The sequence below is a fragment of the Sturnus vulgaris genome, chromosome 31, assembly GCF_052056855.1.
Source record: "Sturnus vulgaris isolate bStuVul1 chromosome 31, bStuVul1.hap1, whole genome shotgun sequence".
Taxonomy (NCBI): domain Eukaryota; kingdom Metazoa; phylum Chordata; class Aves; order Passeriformes; family Sturnidae; genus Sturnus; species Sturnus vulgaris.
Genome location: NC_142273.1, coordinates 2,415,580 through 2,432,656, shown reverse-complemented (window position 1 = coordinate 2,432,656; position 17,077 = coordinate 2,415,580). Strand labels below are relative to the sequence as shown.

At 45.5% G+C, this 17,077-nt stretch overlaps 1 protein-coding gene and 1 non-coding gene across 7 annotated transcripts; both read left to right on the top strand.

Moving 5' to 3' along the window:
• The first annotated feature begins 3,147 nt into the window (after positions 1–3,147).
• KHDC4 (KH domain containing 4, pre-mRNA splicing factor) lies at positions 3,148–17,077 on the top strand. 6 transcript variants are annotated; one of them, XR_015798649.1, is made up of 14 exons: positions 3,148–3,230; positions 3,309–3,549; positions 6,186–6,314; positions 6,664–6,743; positions 7,566–7,618; positions 8,843–9,006; positions 9,384–9,595; positions 9,852–9,912; positions 10,834–10,891; positions 11,005–11,258; positions 11,753–11,908; positions 12,881–12,965; positions 14,372–14,463; positions 15,791–15,850. XR_015798649.1 is itself a non-coding variant. In XM_014889305.2 (14 exons), exons 1-14 carry the CDS (start codon positions 3,184–3,186, stop codon positions 15,988–15,990), a joined length of 1,860 nt encoding a protein of 619 aa, XP_014744791.1. In that variant the 5' UTR covers positions 3,148–3,183; the 3' UTR covers positions 15,991–17,077. The 6 variants fall into 6 exon arrangements, 5 of the variants coding, with proteins under 5 accessions (XP_014744791.1, XP_088010866.1, XP_088010865.1 ...); XM_014889305.2 differs by having other exon boundaries at positions 12,853–12,965; positions 15,791–17,077; XM_088154740.1 differs by lacking the exon at positions 15,791–15,850 and adding an exon at positions 14,821–15,398 and having other exon boundaries at positions 12,853–12,965; positions 14,372–14,787.
• Positions 9,178–9,306, top strand: LOC148220747 (small Cajal body-specific RNA 4). The gene has a single exon (XR_015798667.1).

Here is a 17,077-nt window from a genome sequence, read left to right as displayed (position 1 = left end):
CCTCAGCCCTTCACCATCCTCATGGCCTCCTTTGGATGCTCTCTAATGGCTTCATGTCTTTCTTACATTCCCAAAGCTGCACACAGGATTCAAGGTGAGCTCACCCCAGCCCAGAGCAGAGCAGGACAATCCTTTCCTTGGCCAGGCCAGTGATGCTGGGCTGACCCTCCTCAGGACACAGTGACCCTTTGGGCTGCAGTGACCCAGACCCAGCCACCATCCAGGACCCCCAGATCCTTTCCCAGCCTCTCCTTCTCCAATCTGTCCCTACATCCAGGGTTGTCCCATCCCAGATGCAGAAACAGCACTTGCCCTTGAAAAAAGTCACACAGTCCCAGTGCCTGGTGTCAAATCCAGCCCTCACTGGCACAGGGACAGCACAAAGGCACCAAGAACAATCCATTGCATGGCAAATTCTAGCTCTTTGTTCTTGGTTGCCTCAGCCAAAGACTCAGTTGCCTTAAGGGAATCCATGGCCAACAAAATCCCATGGCTCTGGAAAAAATTTCATAGCATCTTTTCTAGTGTCTGGACAAAATTATGGCCTTTATTCTTTCCAGCTCTATTATCCATTGCCATTTGCCTAAAATAAAGCTTAAACATGTAGCTTTCTTTTGATCCAACTGCAGTTTAGATGGAGATGGACTAGGGCAATACAGAAATAGTGTCTAACATAAAGGCATCTTCATCACTATTTGTTAATAGTAAAACATCCACACACTGTATGAAACCAGATTCACACAGTAATTCCATACCCTTGAAATCCTAAAAGTACTCTTTAAACCCCCTAATACTGATGAAAAAATCATAGAATCACACAATAGTTTGGGTTAGAATTGACCTTGAAGCTCTTTGATCCCACTCCCTGCCATGGGCAAGGACAGCTCCCACTCTCCCAGGTTACTCCAAACCCCATCCAGCCTGGCCTTGAACATTTCCAGGGATCCACAGGATTCCAAGGGCAGCCACAGCTTCTCTGGGCACCCTCTCCCTTAGAAAGAGGAATTCCTTCCAAAATATCAAATCTAAACCCACTCTCTTTTAATTTGCACCCATTCCCCCTTGTCCTGTCACTCCAGGCTCTTGCAAACAGCCTTGCCCCATCTTTCATGTAAGTTCCCTTCAGGTACTGGAAAGTCACAATTAGGTCACCCCAAACCCTTCTTTTCTCCAGAAAATCCCAATTCTTGGAGCTTTTGCAGGGGATACAGCAAAAATCTTTGGGAAAGATGTGTCCAAGTCAATCAGTGCCTTTTCCAGGTGAAGGCAAACACAGATTGACTTTCTTCACCTAATGGAATGCTTCGGAATCCCTTGGGCTGAGCATTGCTCTGCCTGCCTCTGGATACCCCTCCTGGATTTCTGGAGGAGGGTCTTGTCTCCTTTGTTTTAAAGCACATGGGCTGTGCTGGAGCCAACAGTCCCACATCTCTCCTGCTCCCTGCCACCCCTGGCTGTGCTGCTTAGAATATTTCCAGATACTGATCCTGTTGGAGCAGCTCCAGAGGAGGCCACGAAGTTGATAAGAAGATTGGAGCCCCTTCCCTATGGAGCAAGTTAATCAGTTAAGCTATAAATGTAACATTCCTTTAATTTTTTATTAATTCCTTCTCTTATTTCAGCAAGTTTCCTGCTGGGAAAGCTGGGAATGTTCAGCCTGGACAAGACTGTGTGGAGACCTCACAGCAACTTTGAGGATCTGAAGGGGCTCCAGGTAAGATGCAGAGGAATATTTTATCAGGAACTGAAGGGACAGGACAAGGGGGAATGGCTTCAAACTGGAAGAGGGGAAATTGAGGTTGGATATTGTGAAGAAATTGTTCCTTGTGAGAACAACGTGCCCAGAGCAGCTGTGGCTGCCCCTGGATCCCTGGAATTGTCCAAGGCCAGGTTGGACAGGGCTTGGAGCAGCCTGGAACAGTGGAAAGTGTCCCTGGCCATGGTTGGGTGAACTTTAGGATCCCACCCAAACCATTCTGGGGTTCTTTCACAGATATTGGAGGTTGATTAGCTTAATTATTACTCTTTGATTCGGTTTTGTGCAATGTGTGGATGATTTGTTGTTAACAAGCAGTGATAAGAATGCCTTCACATAGACACTGTAATTTTCTGTATTGCCCTGGGATAAAATGGCACACGGAGCATCCAAACTTCAGCTGGGCCAAAAGAAAAAAATTATACATGTGAAAAAAAATTTCATGCTTTAGAATTTAAAAAGTTTTATGTTTTATAAAATGGGATAAATATCCAGTGCTGAGGTGCTTTTGGCAATCAGCCAAACACACCCTTAACCTAAAACAATGTTCTCTATATACTGTTACATGGCTGGGGTTCATGCATATTCATGAGTTTATACATTATTCAAACATTCTTTTGAGTTTTTTGATGTTGCAGGAACTCTTTTGTTTGGTTTTACACTCTGACTTATCTGCATGACATCCTGTAGATTAGGTCAATATATTTTATTCCTTCATGTGGTTTCATCCTGTTGCTTCACACTCCCTCACAAGGAGGAGTTAACAAATTCTTTTACAATTCTTCTCCAGTGCTCTGGGTTTGTAACTGTTATCTTATCTCTTGGAGAGGTCAGCCAGCAGACGTGGGAACCAACATAATTGTTTCACACCACTCTCTTAGTTACATAGAAACATTTTAACATTTTGTGTTTTGCTAAGGCCTGTGATAGAATACATTCATCACACCACTGTTTCCATACGGTCCTGTGGTGGTTTGTAAAGATTTCCTGAATTTTTCCTGAATTTAATAATTTCCTGAAATTATTAAAAAATAATTTTTAAATTTATCATACTTAAACGGATAGCTTATGCTACACTAACAGCTAAAAAAAGTTATAAATTATACCACATCCCAATACTTATGATGGAGAGCAACACGCTAAACCTAATACACAAATGTAAAAGCCAATGTTATATTGTCATTCTTAACACACATTTAGGCTTCATTTTGGGAAATTGGCACAATGCGTGGGATCATACACGTGGAAATAATAGAGAGGGGTTGGACTCGGTGACCTTTGGGCCTTTTCCCCGCTCATCCCCTCGGTGCCACGCCCGTCGCCATGACAGCGACCGGAAGTGGCCGCGCCGTCTCCATGACAACGACCGGAAGCGGCGTGGCGCGGCGGGCGCGGACCGGAAGTGACGCGCGGGAGCCGTGTCGGCCATGTCGGCGGGCGGCGGAGCGCAGCGGGACGCGGGGGCCGCGGGCGGGTGAGGCGCGGCCGCGGCGGTTCGGGCAGCCCCGGCTCCCAGCGGGGCAGTGCCTCACGCTCCCTGTGTCTTTTGCAGGCGCCGCAGTAAATGGGACCAGCCCGGCCCGGCGCCCAATTTCCTCCTCCCCGGCACGGCGCCGCTGCCCGGGCGTCCGTTCCCCGGCGGGGGCGGCGATGGCGGCGCCGCCGTGGCCGGTTCCGAGAGCTCCGCCGCGCCCTCGGGAGCGCTGGATGCGGCTGCGGCCGTGGCGGCGAAGATCAACGCGATGCTGATGGCCAAAGGGAAGCTGAAACCGGCGCCCAGCACGGCGGACAAGGTGGGTGGGCGCGGGGGTGTCACGGCTGCGTTCTGGGGACTTTGGTTTGTCACCGAGCCGGTGCAATAAAAGCAACCGGAAATAATTTTTTTCAATATTTCTCGGTAAAACAGAAAGCAATGAATGGCTGTGAGGTCAGTCCGCTGTAAGGCTTTACCAAAGCCACCTGTAGGGAGGTGGAAAACTTTTTTTCTCAGAACCCTACAATATTCTGAGCTGTAAGGGAGCCACAGGGATCGAGTTGAAATCTTAAAGTGCTTTCCCTGAAGTGGTTTCCAGATAGCAGAGCTGATGGAAAAACTGCTGTGTGAAACAACCTCTTTAAAATAGGAGCCCGAGTTATTTTCGTGCCTAAAGAAGTTACCAATAGGAGCTGTGTGTCCAAATCCTTAACAGCTCGTTCAGCCTTTGCTGAGCCCTGCCCCGAGCCTGCTTGACCCTGATGAGCTCAGGCAGTTGGACTGGATGCTCCCTGAGTGTTCCTCTTAAATAGTCTCTGAGTTTTCTATTCTAAAGCAAGTGTAACTTAAAGCCACTTTTCCAGTTCCAGGCACAGTCTTGTCTTGCTCTTCTGCGTGTCCTTAGCCTGTGCTAGAGCCAAGTTTAGAAGCTGTTTCAAGTTTCATGGAATCACAGGGTGGTTTGGGTTGGAAGGGACCTTAGAGCACATCTTGTCCCACCCCTGTCATGGCAGGGACACCTTCCACTGTCCCAGGCTGCTCCAAACCCCATCCAGCCTCACCTTGCATCTCTGGAAGTGTCCAAGGGCAGCCCCAGCTTCTCTGGGCACCTGTGCCAGGGTCTCAGCATCCTCACAGGGAACAATTCCTGCCCAATATCCCATCCAGCCCTGCCCTCTGTCATTTTAAAACCTTTAGCTTATGTCCCATTACTATGTGTCCTGGTAAAAAGTCCTTCTCCCTCCTTTTTATAAATCCCCTTTAGGCCCTGACAGCTCTGAGGTCTCTCCTCTCTTTTCCCTCTCTTTCTTTTCCCTTTCCTCTCCTCCCCAGCTGGTTCCAGGGCAAAGGTGCTCCAGCCCTGGGAGCATCTCTGTGGCCTCCTCTGGATTCCTTCCCTTCCATTTTTGAGGCCCCCAGTTTCCATCCAAACTTGTTGAAATAAAAAATTACCAAGAAGAGTCGGTTTTATAGTGTTGTATTTCCATTTTCACGCTGTGCCAGTCTGGGGGTTTGCCTTGCTGCAGCCAAAGGAGTGCTCAGTTTGCCACGGGATTTACTCACAGATAAAAAATAGTGAGAAATTGTCACAAATTCTCTTTAACTGTCACTTCTGGGGCTGGAGCCACCTCTGCAGTGTGATATTAGCAGCAGGTGTTTCTTGGAGTGTTGCTGTCAGGAATCCCACGTGGAAATGATGGGATTTGCTTCTCAGTGCTGAACAATGCACCCAGAATGGGTGGAATTCCCAGCTGTAAGGACACAAGGCCTGGTTTTAGGGAGCCTCCATAGTCACAGCCCATGGAAATAAAATCCATTTGCTGACTGGCACTTTGAGACATCCAAAAATTGGCAGATGCTGGTGCTGTCTCATTCTCCCTGCTCTGTTTTTGTCACAAGCTCCAGTGACACTCTGGCATCCTGTGACAAACTGTTTCACTCTGGGAACCATTAATCAAGTAATTAATGTGCATTTGGGGTGCCAATTTTTACTGCACAGATTGTAAAATTTTTAATATAGTAACAAATGTATATAATATGCATGTAGTTCTTTCATTGCATATGCTGCTTCTGGTAGAACATGTTCAGTGATGGCATTTCTAGAGTAATTAACTCTGATGGCCTTTCAGGTTGTGAGGGAATGGAAATTAAGCAGCTGCAGGTTAATGAATGTAGTTTTTTTTTTTAAATGTGGAAAGAGTGGAGCAGTTTAAAGTCAGAACAGTGCCCTGTACTGGAGTTCCTCTGTAGCTGCCTTGTGCTGCAAGTGCTTCAAGTGCTTTTTGTCAGAGTGGATGAGTGATCCTGGAAGGTTCTCTTTTTTTTTATAGAGTCTTGTTTTATTTTTATGTCCCCAAAATTAATTTCAGAATATTTAGAAGGCTGTACTGACTCTGTACACTGAAAAGGTCTTTGTGGTAATTCCCAACTCTTCCACTGTATCTTCTGAATCTGGGACTGTGGCTTTTTATTTCTTAGCCTGACACAAAATACTACATCCCTGTCTTATGAACAGATGGGGAGAAGTGTGGTGTGGATGAGTTCAGATCTTGAACAGAAATTCTAAATTCTGACTCTGGAAAGCCTGTAGAGAGAAACATGAAGTACACGTTTCATTGGCTTCTCAGATTTCTGTCAGAGATGCCAATTCAAGTGTAAAATGCTTTGGTTTCTGTTCAAGCAGCTCTGCAGCTCAATGGCACAGCATGTACAGAACAGAAACGTGAATTACTCTATTAACACGTGCTGAAGATGAAGCTGCTGTGTTTATTTGGGCTCAGGGCTGTGAGGAGGCAGATCAAGCAGCAGGTCCAGAGTGCTTTTCACTAACCTCTGTCAAGATTTTCCCTTTAGAAAATCCAGAAGGATGTTCACCTCTCGAGCTCCAGGCTCAGTTTATTTTTCTTACATCACTGCTTTCCACCCACTGGTGTTTTGCAATGATTCTTGTTGAAGCTGCAGGCTCTGGGAAAAGGTCCAGCCACGAGTAAAAGCAAAGATGACCTTGTGGTGGCAGAGGTGGAGATCAACGACGTCCCCCTCACCTGCAGGAACCTGCTGACCAGGGGCCAGACCCAGGATGAGGTAAGTCCCACAGCCATGGCCTTGGCAGGCAGCTCTGAGCTTATTTAACACTGTCCAGCTGCACCTGTCAGGTTCACTGAGGAGATTTTAACCTGGAAGGTTCAAAGAGCTTGCAGTGAACTTTGTTCAGTGGTTGTGTCCTTCTGGAAAACCCAGGGTATTTGTTTAGTCGTTTATTGGTTTGTTCAGTAAATCATTGTAGGATGACTTCAGTGCCAGCATCAGTCTCTTAGCACTTGATTAATGATTTCTGGGGGTTTTTTTTACAGCAGCACTGTGTAAACTCTGCTGTTCTGTGGCCTGTTTGGTATTGGCAGGTGTGTCACTGGGCTTTGTACATTTTTTGCAGATCAGTCGCCTGAGTGGAGCAGCTGTCTCCACTCGAGGGAGGTTCATGACTGCAGAAGAGAAAGCCAAAGTGGGACCTGGGTTTGTATTTCTGGTTTTTTGGAGGTTCTGCTTCTTTTCTCCTGAGGTGACAAAGTGCTGGGCTTCTTGTTTGGTTGTTTTTCCATGGGCAGTGTCACCAATAAATTTGGTGATCATCACCCAGACAGATCACACTGTGCTCAACTTCTCCCCATCTGAGGAGACAAGACAAAGGACTCTGCACAATTCAATGTGAACCAAGCAAAAGCTGTTTATTTACTTTTAAACATTGTTTATATTTCCTTCTTATCTTGGATTACACAGTCACACATTATTTAATTGATTGCTCCACTTTGTCCATGAGACAAGCACGCTTCTTTTTCTTAATCTAATTGGTTGATACCATAACTCTCATTATACTCAGGTTGACACCCCTGTGTTTTGTCAGTAACTTTCTACTTCTTGCAACATCAGCTTTTTTTATCCACAGAGATAACCTCACTCAGAAGTTTAGGCTGGTCCATTTAGTACATGTCCATTATCCTGTAAATATGATCCTACACCACAGAACGCTGCAAGTTCCAAAATACAAAATTTCTTGCTGCTTTTAGTTGGTGAACCATTTATGTGGGCAAGGCAGTTAAAGTTTTCAGTGGTGTAACTTTCATGAGTCATCATCAACTCCTGAATCATATTTCCAGTGCAGAGCTTTCCTGCCTGAGCACTGTGATACTCAAGGAATTCATATTCTGCTATCTGGAGGGTATTTCAGATTTTTATGGAAGACTTTCTGTATATAATGACTGTAATATAATTAGATTGGCTGCACTGTTCTTGTGTTGTCTGGGGGGTTTAATGGAATATTTGGGTTTTTCTTTCCAGGGATCGTCCTTTGTATCTTCACGTTCAGGGTCAGACACGGGAGCTCGTTGACAGTGAGTACAAAACAATATTTCTGCTTTTCCTCTCCCTGATTGTGCTAAAGGGTTTGAGTGGCCATAAACGTCTTGGTGGTGATAACAGACTCCATTCCAGCATTGATACTGAGATCTCTGCTCAGAAATCCCTGAGGTGCCATGTACTGCATTCAGCAGGAAACCAAAGCTTTGCCTAGACTGCAGAGAAGGTGGGGGGAGTGTGAGGTACAGCTCACATCTCACTGATACCACACTGAGATCCATGGCAAGAGATGTGTGACAGGGACCACAGAGGGTCACACTGGGGCCACCTCCCTGCTCAGGGGCAGTCCCAGGGCACAGGGTTGTGGCCAGCTGGGTGTGGGATATCCCCAGGGACGAGGCTCCACAGCCTCTCTGGGCTCTGCCCAGGGCACGAGTTGTGCCTCCTGTGCAGGGACAATTGCTGGGCTCAGTCCCTGCCCGTGGCTCTGGGGCCATTGCTGGGCCTGGAGCAGAGCCTGGGCCCTGCTCTGCCCCTCGCTGCACTCAGGGACAGCCAGGCCTGAGGGAGCTGGGGCTCCTCTCCAGCCTTTCCTGGCCAGGGATCTCTCCAGGCCCTTCAGCATCTTTGGCACCCTCTGGGAGCTGCTGTCCCTGCTGAGCTGAGGATCCCAGAGCTGGCACAGCACTGCAGAGCTGCCTCCCAGGGCTGGCCACAGGGCCAGCATCACTCCCTGCCCTGCTGGGAATGCTCGTCCTCACCCACCCCAGGGCCCCCCTGGCCCTCGGGGACAGCTTGGTGACACCCTCACATCCTCCCCTGCACGTCACCCCCAGCCCGTGCTGCTGCCTGGGCTTGTTCCTCCCTGGCCTTGCCTTAAAACATTGGCCCAAGCTTTAGCAGGGTGGAGATGGAGAAGGAATTCTGATACTTCATGGAATGTCTGAGCTGGAAGGGACCCACCAGGATCCTGAGTCCAACCCCAAGCCCTGCACAGACACCCCAAGAACCCCACCCTGAGCATCCCTGGCACTGCTGTCCAAAAGCTCCTGGAACTCTGGGGCTGTGCCTGAACCCTCTGGGGGAAAAACCTTTTCCTAAATCTCCCCTAACACAGCTCCAGCCATTCCCTGGGGATCCTTTGTCATCCCATACCAAGATGCAATCCTGTCACAGAATATGGAAAGTAACCCTGTCATGTCCCAGCTTGGTTACTCTGGGCAGCTGAATTAGAATGAATTCCGTGTTCTCTCATCCAGGAGCTGTTAACAGAATCAAGGAGATCATTACCAATGGAGTGGTGAAAGCAGCCACGGGCTCCAGCCCCACCTTCAATGGAGCCACAGTGACTGTGTATCACCAGCCAGCCCCTATCACCCAGATAACTCCAGCTGTTGGCCAAAAACCTCCATTCCAGTCAGGGGTGAGTGATCATTGGTTTGGATTTCATTGAATATCACTGCTTACGAGATTTACCTTTTACAAAGCAGACAAGTCGTGTGCTATTTATTAAAAAAAAAAACCAAAACAAACCTACAAGACAAAAGATGAAAAAACACCCTCAAAAAAATCACCCCCACTTTGTGTTGTGATTCATGGAGGACCAGCAAGACTGAGTCTGGAGTGTGAGACTCAGGTGACAGTGACCTCCTAAAAGAAAAGGGATGGAGAGAGCAGCCCTACTTCCAGGAGAGCACAGGGCTCACTGTGCCATCTGACACTGAACCCTTTTGTGTGTCACAGCAGTGACATGAACATCCTGTTAATGTGAAATATTAAGCTTTTGCTGTTCATTTCCAGATGCATTATGTCCAGGACAAGTTATTTGTGGGGCTGGAACATGCTGTTCCCACATTTAACGTGAAGGAGAAGGTGGAAGGGCCTGGCTGCTCCTACTTGCAGCACATTCAGATTGAAACTGGTGCCAAAGTCTTTCTTCGAGGGAAAGGCTCAGGTTGCATAGAGCCAGCATCAGGCAGAGAAGCCTTTGAGCCCATGTACATCTACATCAGGTATGGGAGAGTTAAAAAAAAAACATTTAAAAAATCCCAGTGGCCAATCAGGAATGTCACTCAGTGTTTAATCACCGTGGGGAATTCTTAATTTTGACTGATTTAATGCAAATTAAATGAATTTTTAACCTGGTTTGACTTCAATAGAGCTGTCTCTAAAGTGATAAGGGTGTAATGGTGATAGGGCAAAGAAGCAGCTCCCAAATTCGACAGAAATTTGAATTTGACTGAGGTTTTTTTTTGTGTGTGTTTTCAGTCACCCAAAGCCAGAAGGTTTGGCAGCTGCTAAAAAGCTGTGTGAGAACCTGTTGCAAACTGTGAGTAACTCTTACAAATATGAGGTTTCAGAGCCTTTTGTAGCTTTGGGGTGTGCTTGGCTAAGGAACTCTTCATGCATTCAGCAAAGCTGCTCATGTGTCTGACTTGCTCATAGGTTTCTCCTTCCAAGGGTTGCTGTGTAATTCTTGTCCAGGGAATAAACACAAGCTGAGAGTACTGGAATTTTAGGGGGAAAAAATGCAAATGATTCCTGAGCAGAACTGGGGTTGAGGACAAGGGAATGTCTGATTGCAAATATAAAAAAATTCTGCTTTTTGCTCCTTGCTCCAGCTTCCTTTGCTTCAGCTTTGCATGATGTCCAGAGCTGCACTTCAGGTGTGCTTTAGGAAAGATAAAGTGATTGGTGTAGCAAAAAGCTTTTAGAAAATCTCTTATAGGTTCAGAGAGAAAATTCAATTTCTCAGCCTCTCTTATATGGATGAAAATAAAGTCGTGGACAGTCTTTCAGTTGATAATTGAGTATGGGCTATGAAATCTCTTGAAAAAATATTTGGAAACTTTTTTAATCTCTGAGACTCTATGGTAGTAATTAATTTGCCACTTTCTTTCCTATGAAAGGTTATCCCATAATTTACACAAATCTGCCACAGAGGCCAGTAGGATCAGGGGGATGTTTATTGGGGTTTTGGTGGGTGGATTTTTAAATTTGACTTATTGCTGTCCTTGTGCACAGCGTGTTCTGTAATCAGCATTCCCTCACATTGTTATGGGGAATTTCATAAAGATTAATATTGTAAATGCACTTTTAATGGCTGGTTAATATTGTAAATGCACTTTTACTGGCTGGTTAATATTGTAAATGCACTTTTAATGGCTGGTTAATATTGTAAATGCACTTTGACTGGCTGGTTAATATTGGAAATGCACTTTGACTGTGTAATCTTTGTAATTCTTGCTAGGTTCATGCTGAGTACTCCCGATTTGTGAACCAGATAACCACTGCAGTTCCCTTGGCAGGTAAATACCAGCAATAGCTCAGCTTTGAGACTCCATCTTTTTACATTTGGAATGAATTGAATATTTTACTGGCTGTGACAGAACTAAAATATTCTTTCTCCCTCTCCCTCCAGGCTTCACCCAACCAGCCACAATCAACAGCGTCCCTTCCCAGCCCTCCTATTACCCTTCCAACGGCTACCAGTCTGGTTATCCTGTGGTTCCCCCTCCTCAGCAGCCTGTCCAGCCTCCCTATGGGGTGCCAGGGATAGTCCCCCCTGCAGTGCCCTTGGCTCCTGGAGTCCTCCCCACGCTGCCCACGGCGGTGCCCCCCGTGCCCACCCAGTACCCGATCCCTCAGGTGCAGCCTCCAGCCAGCACTGGCCAGGTACTGCCCAGGGTCACTCTCTGCTGGGTGGTTGGACACAGGTTTTTGGTAGCTCTACATGGAGAATTCTACTTGAAGGCTTTGGTTTTTGTCTTTTTTTTTGTTGTTGGTTTGCTGGTTTATTTTGGGTTTTTTGTTATTGTTTAGCTGATCCTTCTAAGCAACTCAGTTGTCATGTGGCAGCTTCCTACTGCTTTTTTCATATTTCCTTTTAACAGCAAGGACATTTTCAGGGGATGGGGGCTCATTTCTGAGAAGCATCATTCTGTGATGCCCTTATGTAGGTGCATGAGTTTAAGTTGAGGATTAGTTTGAGGTGGAATGAAATTCTTATTTTACCTCTTCAGTTGGGAGTTTTCCTCTGAGTTCTATAATCTGGAGAAGCTCTTTGTGTGTTCTGCTCCTTTGTATGACACTGCATTGAATGAATACTTCACGTGCATATTATCAATTTATTTTTTTTTTGTGTTTTCTCTCCAACTTGTGCCTGGCAGAGTCCTCTGAGTGCTCCTTTCCTTCCTGCTGCCCCAGTAAAAACCAGCATGCCAACTGGTAGCCAGCCCCAGGTCCAGCCCCATCCCCAGGGCCAAAAGAGACGTTTCACCGAGGAGCTGCCTGATGAGAGAGAGTCAGGACTGCTGGGATACCAGGTGGAATAAAATCAGCAATTTTACTTCCCTCACCGAGGCACAGTGGGGTTGGTGACAGGTTCTGGCAGCTCAGGTTGTTGGAGCAGTTGTGCAGGGCCTTGGGCAGAGGGCAGTGGCTGTTCCAAAGCACAGGGCTCACACTTTGGTGTCTCTGGGTGGATGCACTGCCCTAAAGCTGGGCTTTAACTCATTCCAGCTGCTCTCACACCCTCAGCCCTTCCCAAAATCGAGTGGTGCATCCAGAGCACAGACATGACCAGAGTGTGGGACTGCTTGGCTTAAAGGGAGATTATTTGGGGGGTTTCTTGGAATTTTTGAGGTCTTTAGGTGAGCTTTTTAAGGGAGGGAAATGTAATAACTTCCAGTTTTTCCCATTTACCTTGCAGGTTGCACTTGAAAGGATTTCAAGAAGCCTAGTTTAAAAGCTTAATTTATTTGTTTTTTTTTTAGATAGTTTAGATGACTTTAAGAAAAATAATTTTGAGTTCTTCCAATTTGCATGTGAGCTAAGGGAGTGCCTGTAAATATTTCCCTGATGCTACACCCCTGCCACAGGCAGAGCCCTTAATAAAAGCTTTGCCTGGAGGCAATAAGGAACTGCCTGTGTGTTGGAGCTAATATTAGAATCCTGAGCAGATTCCTGTGGCATGAGCTCTGTTGAGTGTCCAGAATTAGCTGACTGAGGAGCTAATAGGTGATCCATGAAGGGAGCAGCTCTTTATTATCCTGACAAGGTGCAGGAGGTGGTGAGGAATCTCCAGAGTGGTGCTCAGGCGTGTTTCCCCACCGTGCTGCCCTCAGTATTTTTGAGGATTTTGTGTAGCAGTGGTGATTAGAGGTGCCATATGCTCTGAAAAGTTGGGTTTCCTAACAGTATCATTAAGGAGCTGTAGCTTTTGTTGTAGTTGTAGATTTGCTAATGCCGTGTGTTTTTCTGCTCATAGCATGGACCCATTCATATGACTAATTTAGGTACAGGCTTCTCCAGTCAGACTGAAATCGAGGGAGCAGCAACGAAGGCAGCAAGTTCCTCAGGAAAGGAGAGAGAGAGGGACAGGTGAGTGAGGAGAGCATGGCCAGGTTCTCCTGCTCCTTTTTGTTTCATGTCACGTTCCACGTTCTCCCCTGTGCCTTGGTTGTGTGTGCCATGGTGTGTTTGACACCATTTCATTCATGCTTTGTGTGGAGTCTCTTCTGTCTTTAGTCAGAGTCAGGATTAAAAAAATGCATGAAAGAAATGGATTTTCTTGTGTTCAGGCTTAAATCTTACCAAAAGTACAGAAAGTTCTGTAACACTTGTATCTACCAGCTAAAAGTGAGCAAAATGGAGATGAATCAGCTGCTACAAGCTGAACAGTCCAACAGAGAATTAACCCCTATATTATTGATACTTTTAACCCAATATCTAAATTCCCATGTCCCTCAGTGTGACACTAATTGTCCAGTCAGAAACTACTGCCTGAAACCATGAGGAAAAAGGAAGATGAGCACCCAAAGAGACCCCACCCCAAATCCTCCATCTTGTCCCATACCTGTTACTATATTATAAAAACTTCAAATTTAAAACCCATCACCATGTGCAATCACACACTTCTATTTAACTACACACCCGTGATTTTTAACTTCATCACTCAAATTTGGAAGCCTTCTCCAAGGCCTCAGGTCAAAAGCAGTGTTCTCCAAAAGATCAGTACCAAAAAATACCAAAAAACTCAAAAACCCCAAATTTCTAAAATCCAAGAGTTGTGGGTGGGTTTTTTGGGTTTTTTTTTTGTATTTTGAGTTGGATTTTTTAAGGAGAATGGATGCTAGGGTTACCTTTTGATGCTACAGAATGAAAATAACTTCATTTCCACTTCTCTTTGTGTGGTATTTTGCCACTGTCACATTTTCTGGCCCCAACAAAACCCTCGAGGGCCAGCACTTGTTACTGGTTTCACCTTGGACATTGAACTGTGGCCATCCAGGCAGTTCCTTATCCCCCTCTAGCCCATCCATCCAATCCATTCCTGCCCCATTTTAGGTAAGAATGTTGGCAGAGGAGAGGATCCAGTCACTGAGTGAGTCAGGGAATTTAAAGTTCAACTCCTCAGGCCAAGGGTTGTAGTGGTTTTGGTTTAGTAATTTGAATTTTTTTTTAATTGAGATAGGATTAGGAGGAAGGCAAAACAGGCTTAAACTTTAAATGGTACAAAGAGAAACTTTATTATTAGAAATTAGAAGAAAAAGAAAATCAGAATAAAAATTTAGACCACTTTTCCTTTTTCTACACCCTTTTTTTCTTTTATACAGAAAACAACTTAGTTTACTATTTCTAAAATAGTAATTGATGTTAGAGTGATTAGTCCTTTGGGAGAATGGAATTTTGATTATTATGTCAAAAATACCTTTACAGGAATTTTGGTTTTTATTACCTTTGACTCTTAGCTTGCTTTAAAAACCTAAAACCATTCCTTTAAACAGGCAGTTGATGCCTCCACCAGCTTTTCCTGTCACTGGAATGAAATCGGAATCAGAAGAAAGAAAAGGTGTGGGGTCTTTACCAGGCAGCCATGGTGAGTGCAACAGCTCAGACACCCCTGCAAGTCCATTTTCCTTTCCCAAAAACCCCTGCAAGTCCATTTTCCTTTCCCAAAAAACCCTTGCAAGTCCAGTTTTCTTTCACCAAAAAACCCTTGCAAGTCCAGTTTTCTTTCACCAAAAAAAACCCTGCAAGTCCAGTTTTCTTTCACCAAAAAAACCCTTGCAAGTCCAGTTTTCTTTCACCAAAAAACCCTTGCAAGTCCAGTTTTCTTTCACCAAAAAAAACCTTGCAAGTCCATTTTCCTTTCCCAAAAACCCCTGCAAGTCCAGTTTTCTTTCCCAAAAAACCCTTGCAGGTCCATTTTCCTTTCCCCAAAAAGCCCTTGCAGGTCCATTTTCCTTTCCCCAAAAAAACCCTTGCAAGTCCAGTTTTCTTTCCCCAAAAACACCCCTGCAGGTCCAGTTTTCTTTCCCAAAAAAACATTGCAAGTCCATTTTCCTTTCCCAAACGAGCTGGTGCTGGTTTTAACACGTGTCTAAACTGGTGATTTTCTTTTTTCTTTTTTTTTTTTTTGGCTGTTGAAGTGCAAAGCAGGTGACACTGCTCTAAAACCACTGTGGTTATACACACAGGTTGCCTCTCAAAGCTTTAATAAATACCTGTATAAAATGAGGGGAGTTGAATTAAGTGAGGGATTAAAGGCAGGGAGTTTGATCCATCAGGCAGCCCAGAATTTGGTGGGGTCGTTTTGAGGCACAGCTGAGGCTTTGCACTGTGAGCAGCTGCCTCAGAGGCACTGAGGAATTCTTTTAGGTGAGGATTTCACACCTTTCTGGCTGCAGACAACACAAATGCTGAAAGATTTCATCTTTGCTGGGGCTGTCACTCAGCAAGGGTTTGCTCTTGGTCAGACATGCAGCTCTGCAGGGACATCACCCAGCCTGCTTAACCTTAGTTTTTCTGCAGCCTTGCTCCTGTTAGCTTCCTTTTTGAGCCAAGTTTCTCCTTTTCTTTGTGTGTTGATCTCTTTAACGGTGAAATTGCCCTCGCTGAGAGCCATTTGCTAACTTGACCTTTTCTGTGTGTTTCTTTCTTGTTTCTCTGTTCTCTTACATGGTTCTGATGGATCACATGGCTGTTGCTGGTGCTGTTTCGTGTGGCCTTCGACCTTGGATGACCATTGGCCTTGTGACCTCAAAATGGTGTCCAACTAACAATTTACAATTAACATCTTTTTTTTTTTATTGTTATTAACTCGTTTTTGGGGCATTTTATCTCTTTTTGTTTTGTTTTGTTTTGGTTTTATTTTTTCCTTCTTTGGGGTTGGGGGGGGGGTTTGTTTTGTTTTCCCCTCCTAGATCATCAAGCCAAGAAGATGAAAACTGCAGAGAAGGGCTTTGGATTAGTGGCCTATGCTGGAGATTCATCAGATGAAGAGGAGGAGCACGGGGGCCATAAAAACGCAAGTACTTTTTCACAGGGCTGGAGTTTGGGGTACCAGTACCCATCCTCACAACAGAGAGCTAAACAACAGATGCCCTTCTGGATGGCACCATAAAAACTGCACAAGAGTTTTCATTCATCTGGTTTTTCCCCTCTAGCAATAATGCATGTATATTCCAGAATTGAACTTGGCAAAGGTGCATTGTTTTTACATTTGCAGAAGCCAATTTCCCCTTGGAAGGGCTCCTTTCTTTTTAAAAATCTTCATTTTGGCAATGTATTTGTCAATTTTAAAAAGGAATATTTGGAATAGCATCCTGATGGGGTTAGTCTCTTGTGCAAGGGAGAAATGCTGTAAAGAGGAACCAGGGAAGCCTCTTGGGCCATATTTTCCGTTTTTCCCAGATAATTTAAAGGGAAGAGTCAGTGACACTGACTTCACTCTGCATTTGCATTTTTGGAGTGCTCCTGCTGTCAGCCCCAGTGATCCACTGGTGACTCAGCCTCGATTTTGGACTTTGACCAGAGGGAAGGAACATCCAGCACTTGTGAAAAACTTGAGCATCACATTTCGAAAACTTTCTTTTTATTCAAACATCTCCTGTAACTCGGCTTGGTTTTGTTTTGAAATGTGACTTTACCAATCCCACAAGTTCTCGTTCTAGCCAGGTGTTGGGGTGGGGGGGATGCTCAGGTTTTTGGATAGATCCACTTTGCCCCAGCTGGACTTGGCACTGTAGAATTGTACAGAATTGTTTCCAGTCACGCCAGGACTCGCTCCCACCCGGCAGGAATTCCTTTTCCAGAGGCTCATTCTTAGATCTTCCCTCATTCACTGGATTCCACCAGAGCCAGAAAGTTCCACGGTGGTTTTCCAAGGGCAGCAGCTCCTGCCTCGTGTGCAGAACCTGGGAATGAGTTTCTGAACTGTTGTTTTTGGACCGTTTTGGACACGAACTGCACCGGGGACTGAGTGGGGTGGGCTGGTGCAGCCAGAACTCTTGCATGGAGCACTGACAGGGCACTGCTCCAAGGCACTGGGCAGCTTTTGGGACAGGAGCTGTGGTTTTTGAGAAGGGGCTGTGTCACTGCTGCAGCCAGCACAGCCGGGATGCCTCACCTGTACAAACCTCGCCTTTCCCATCTCTTGTAAATAATTAGAACCATACTTTCATTATAAATAAATGTATAAATATTCTGCT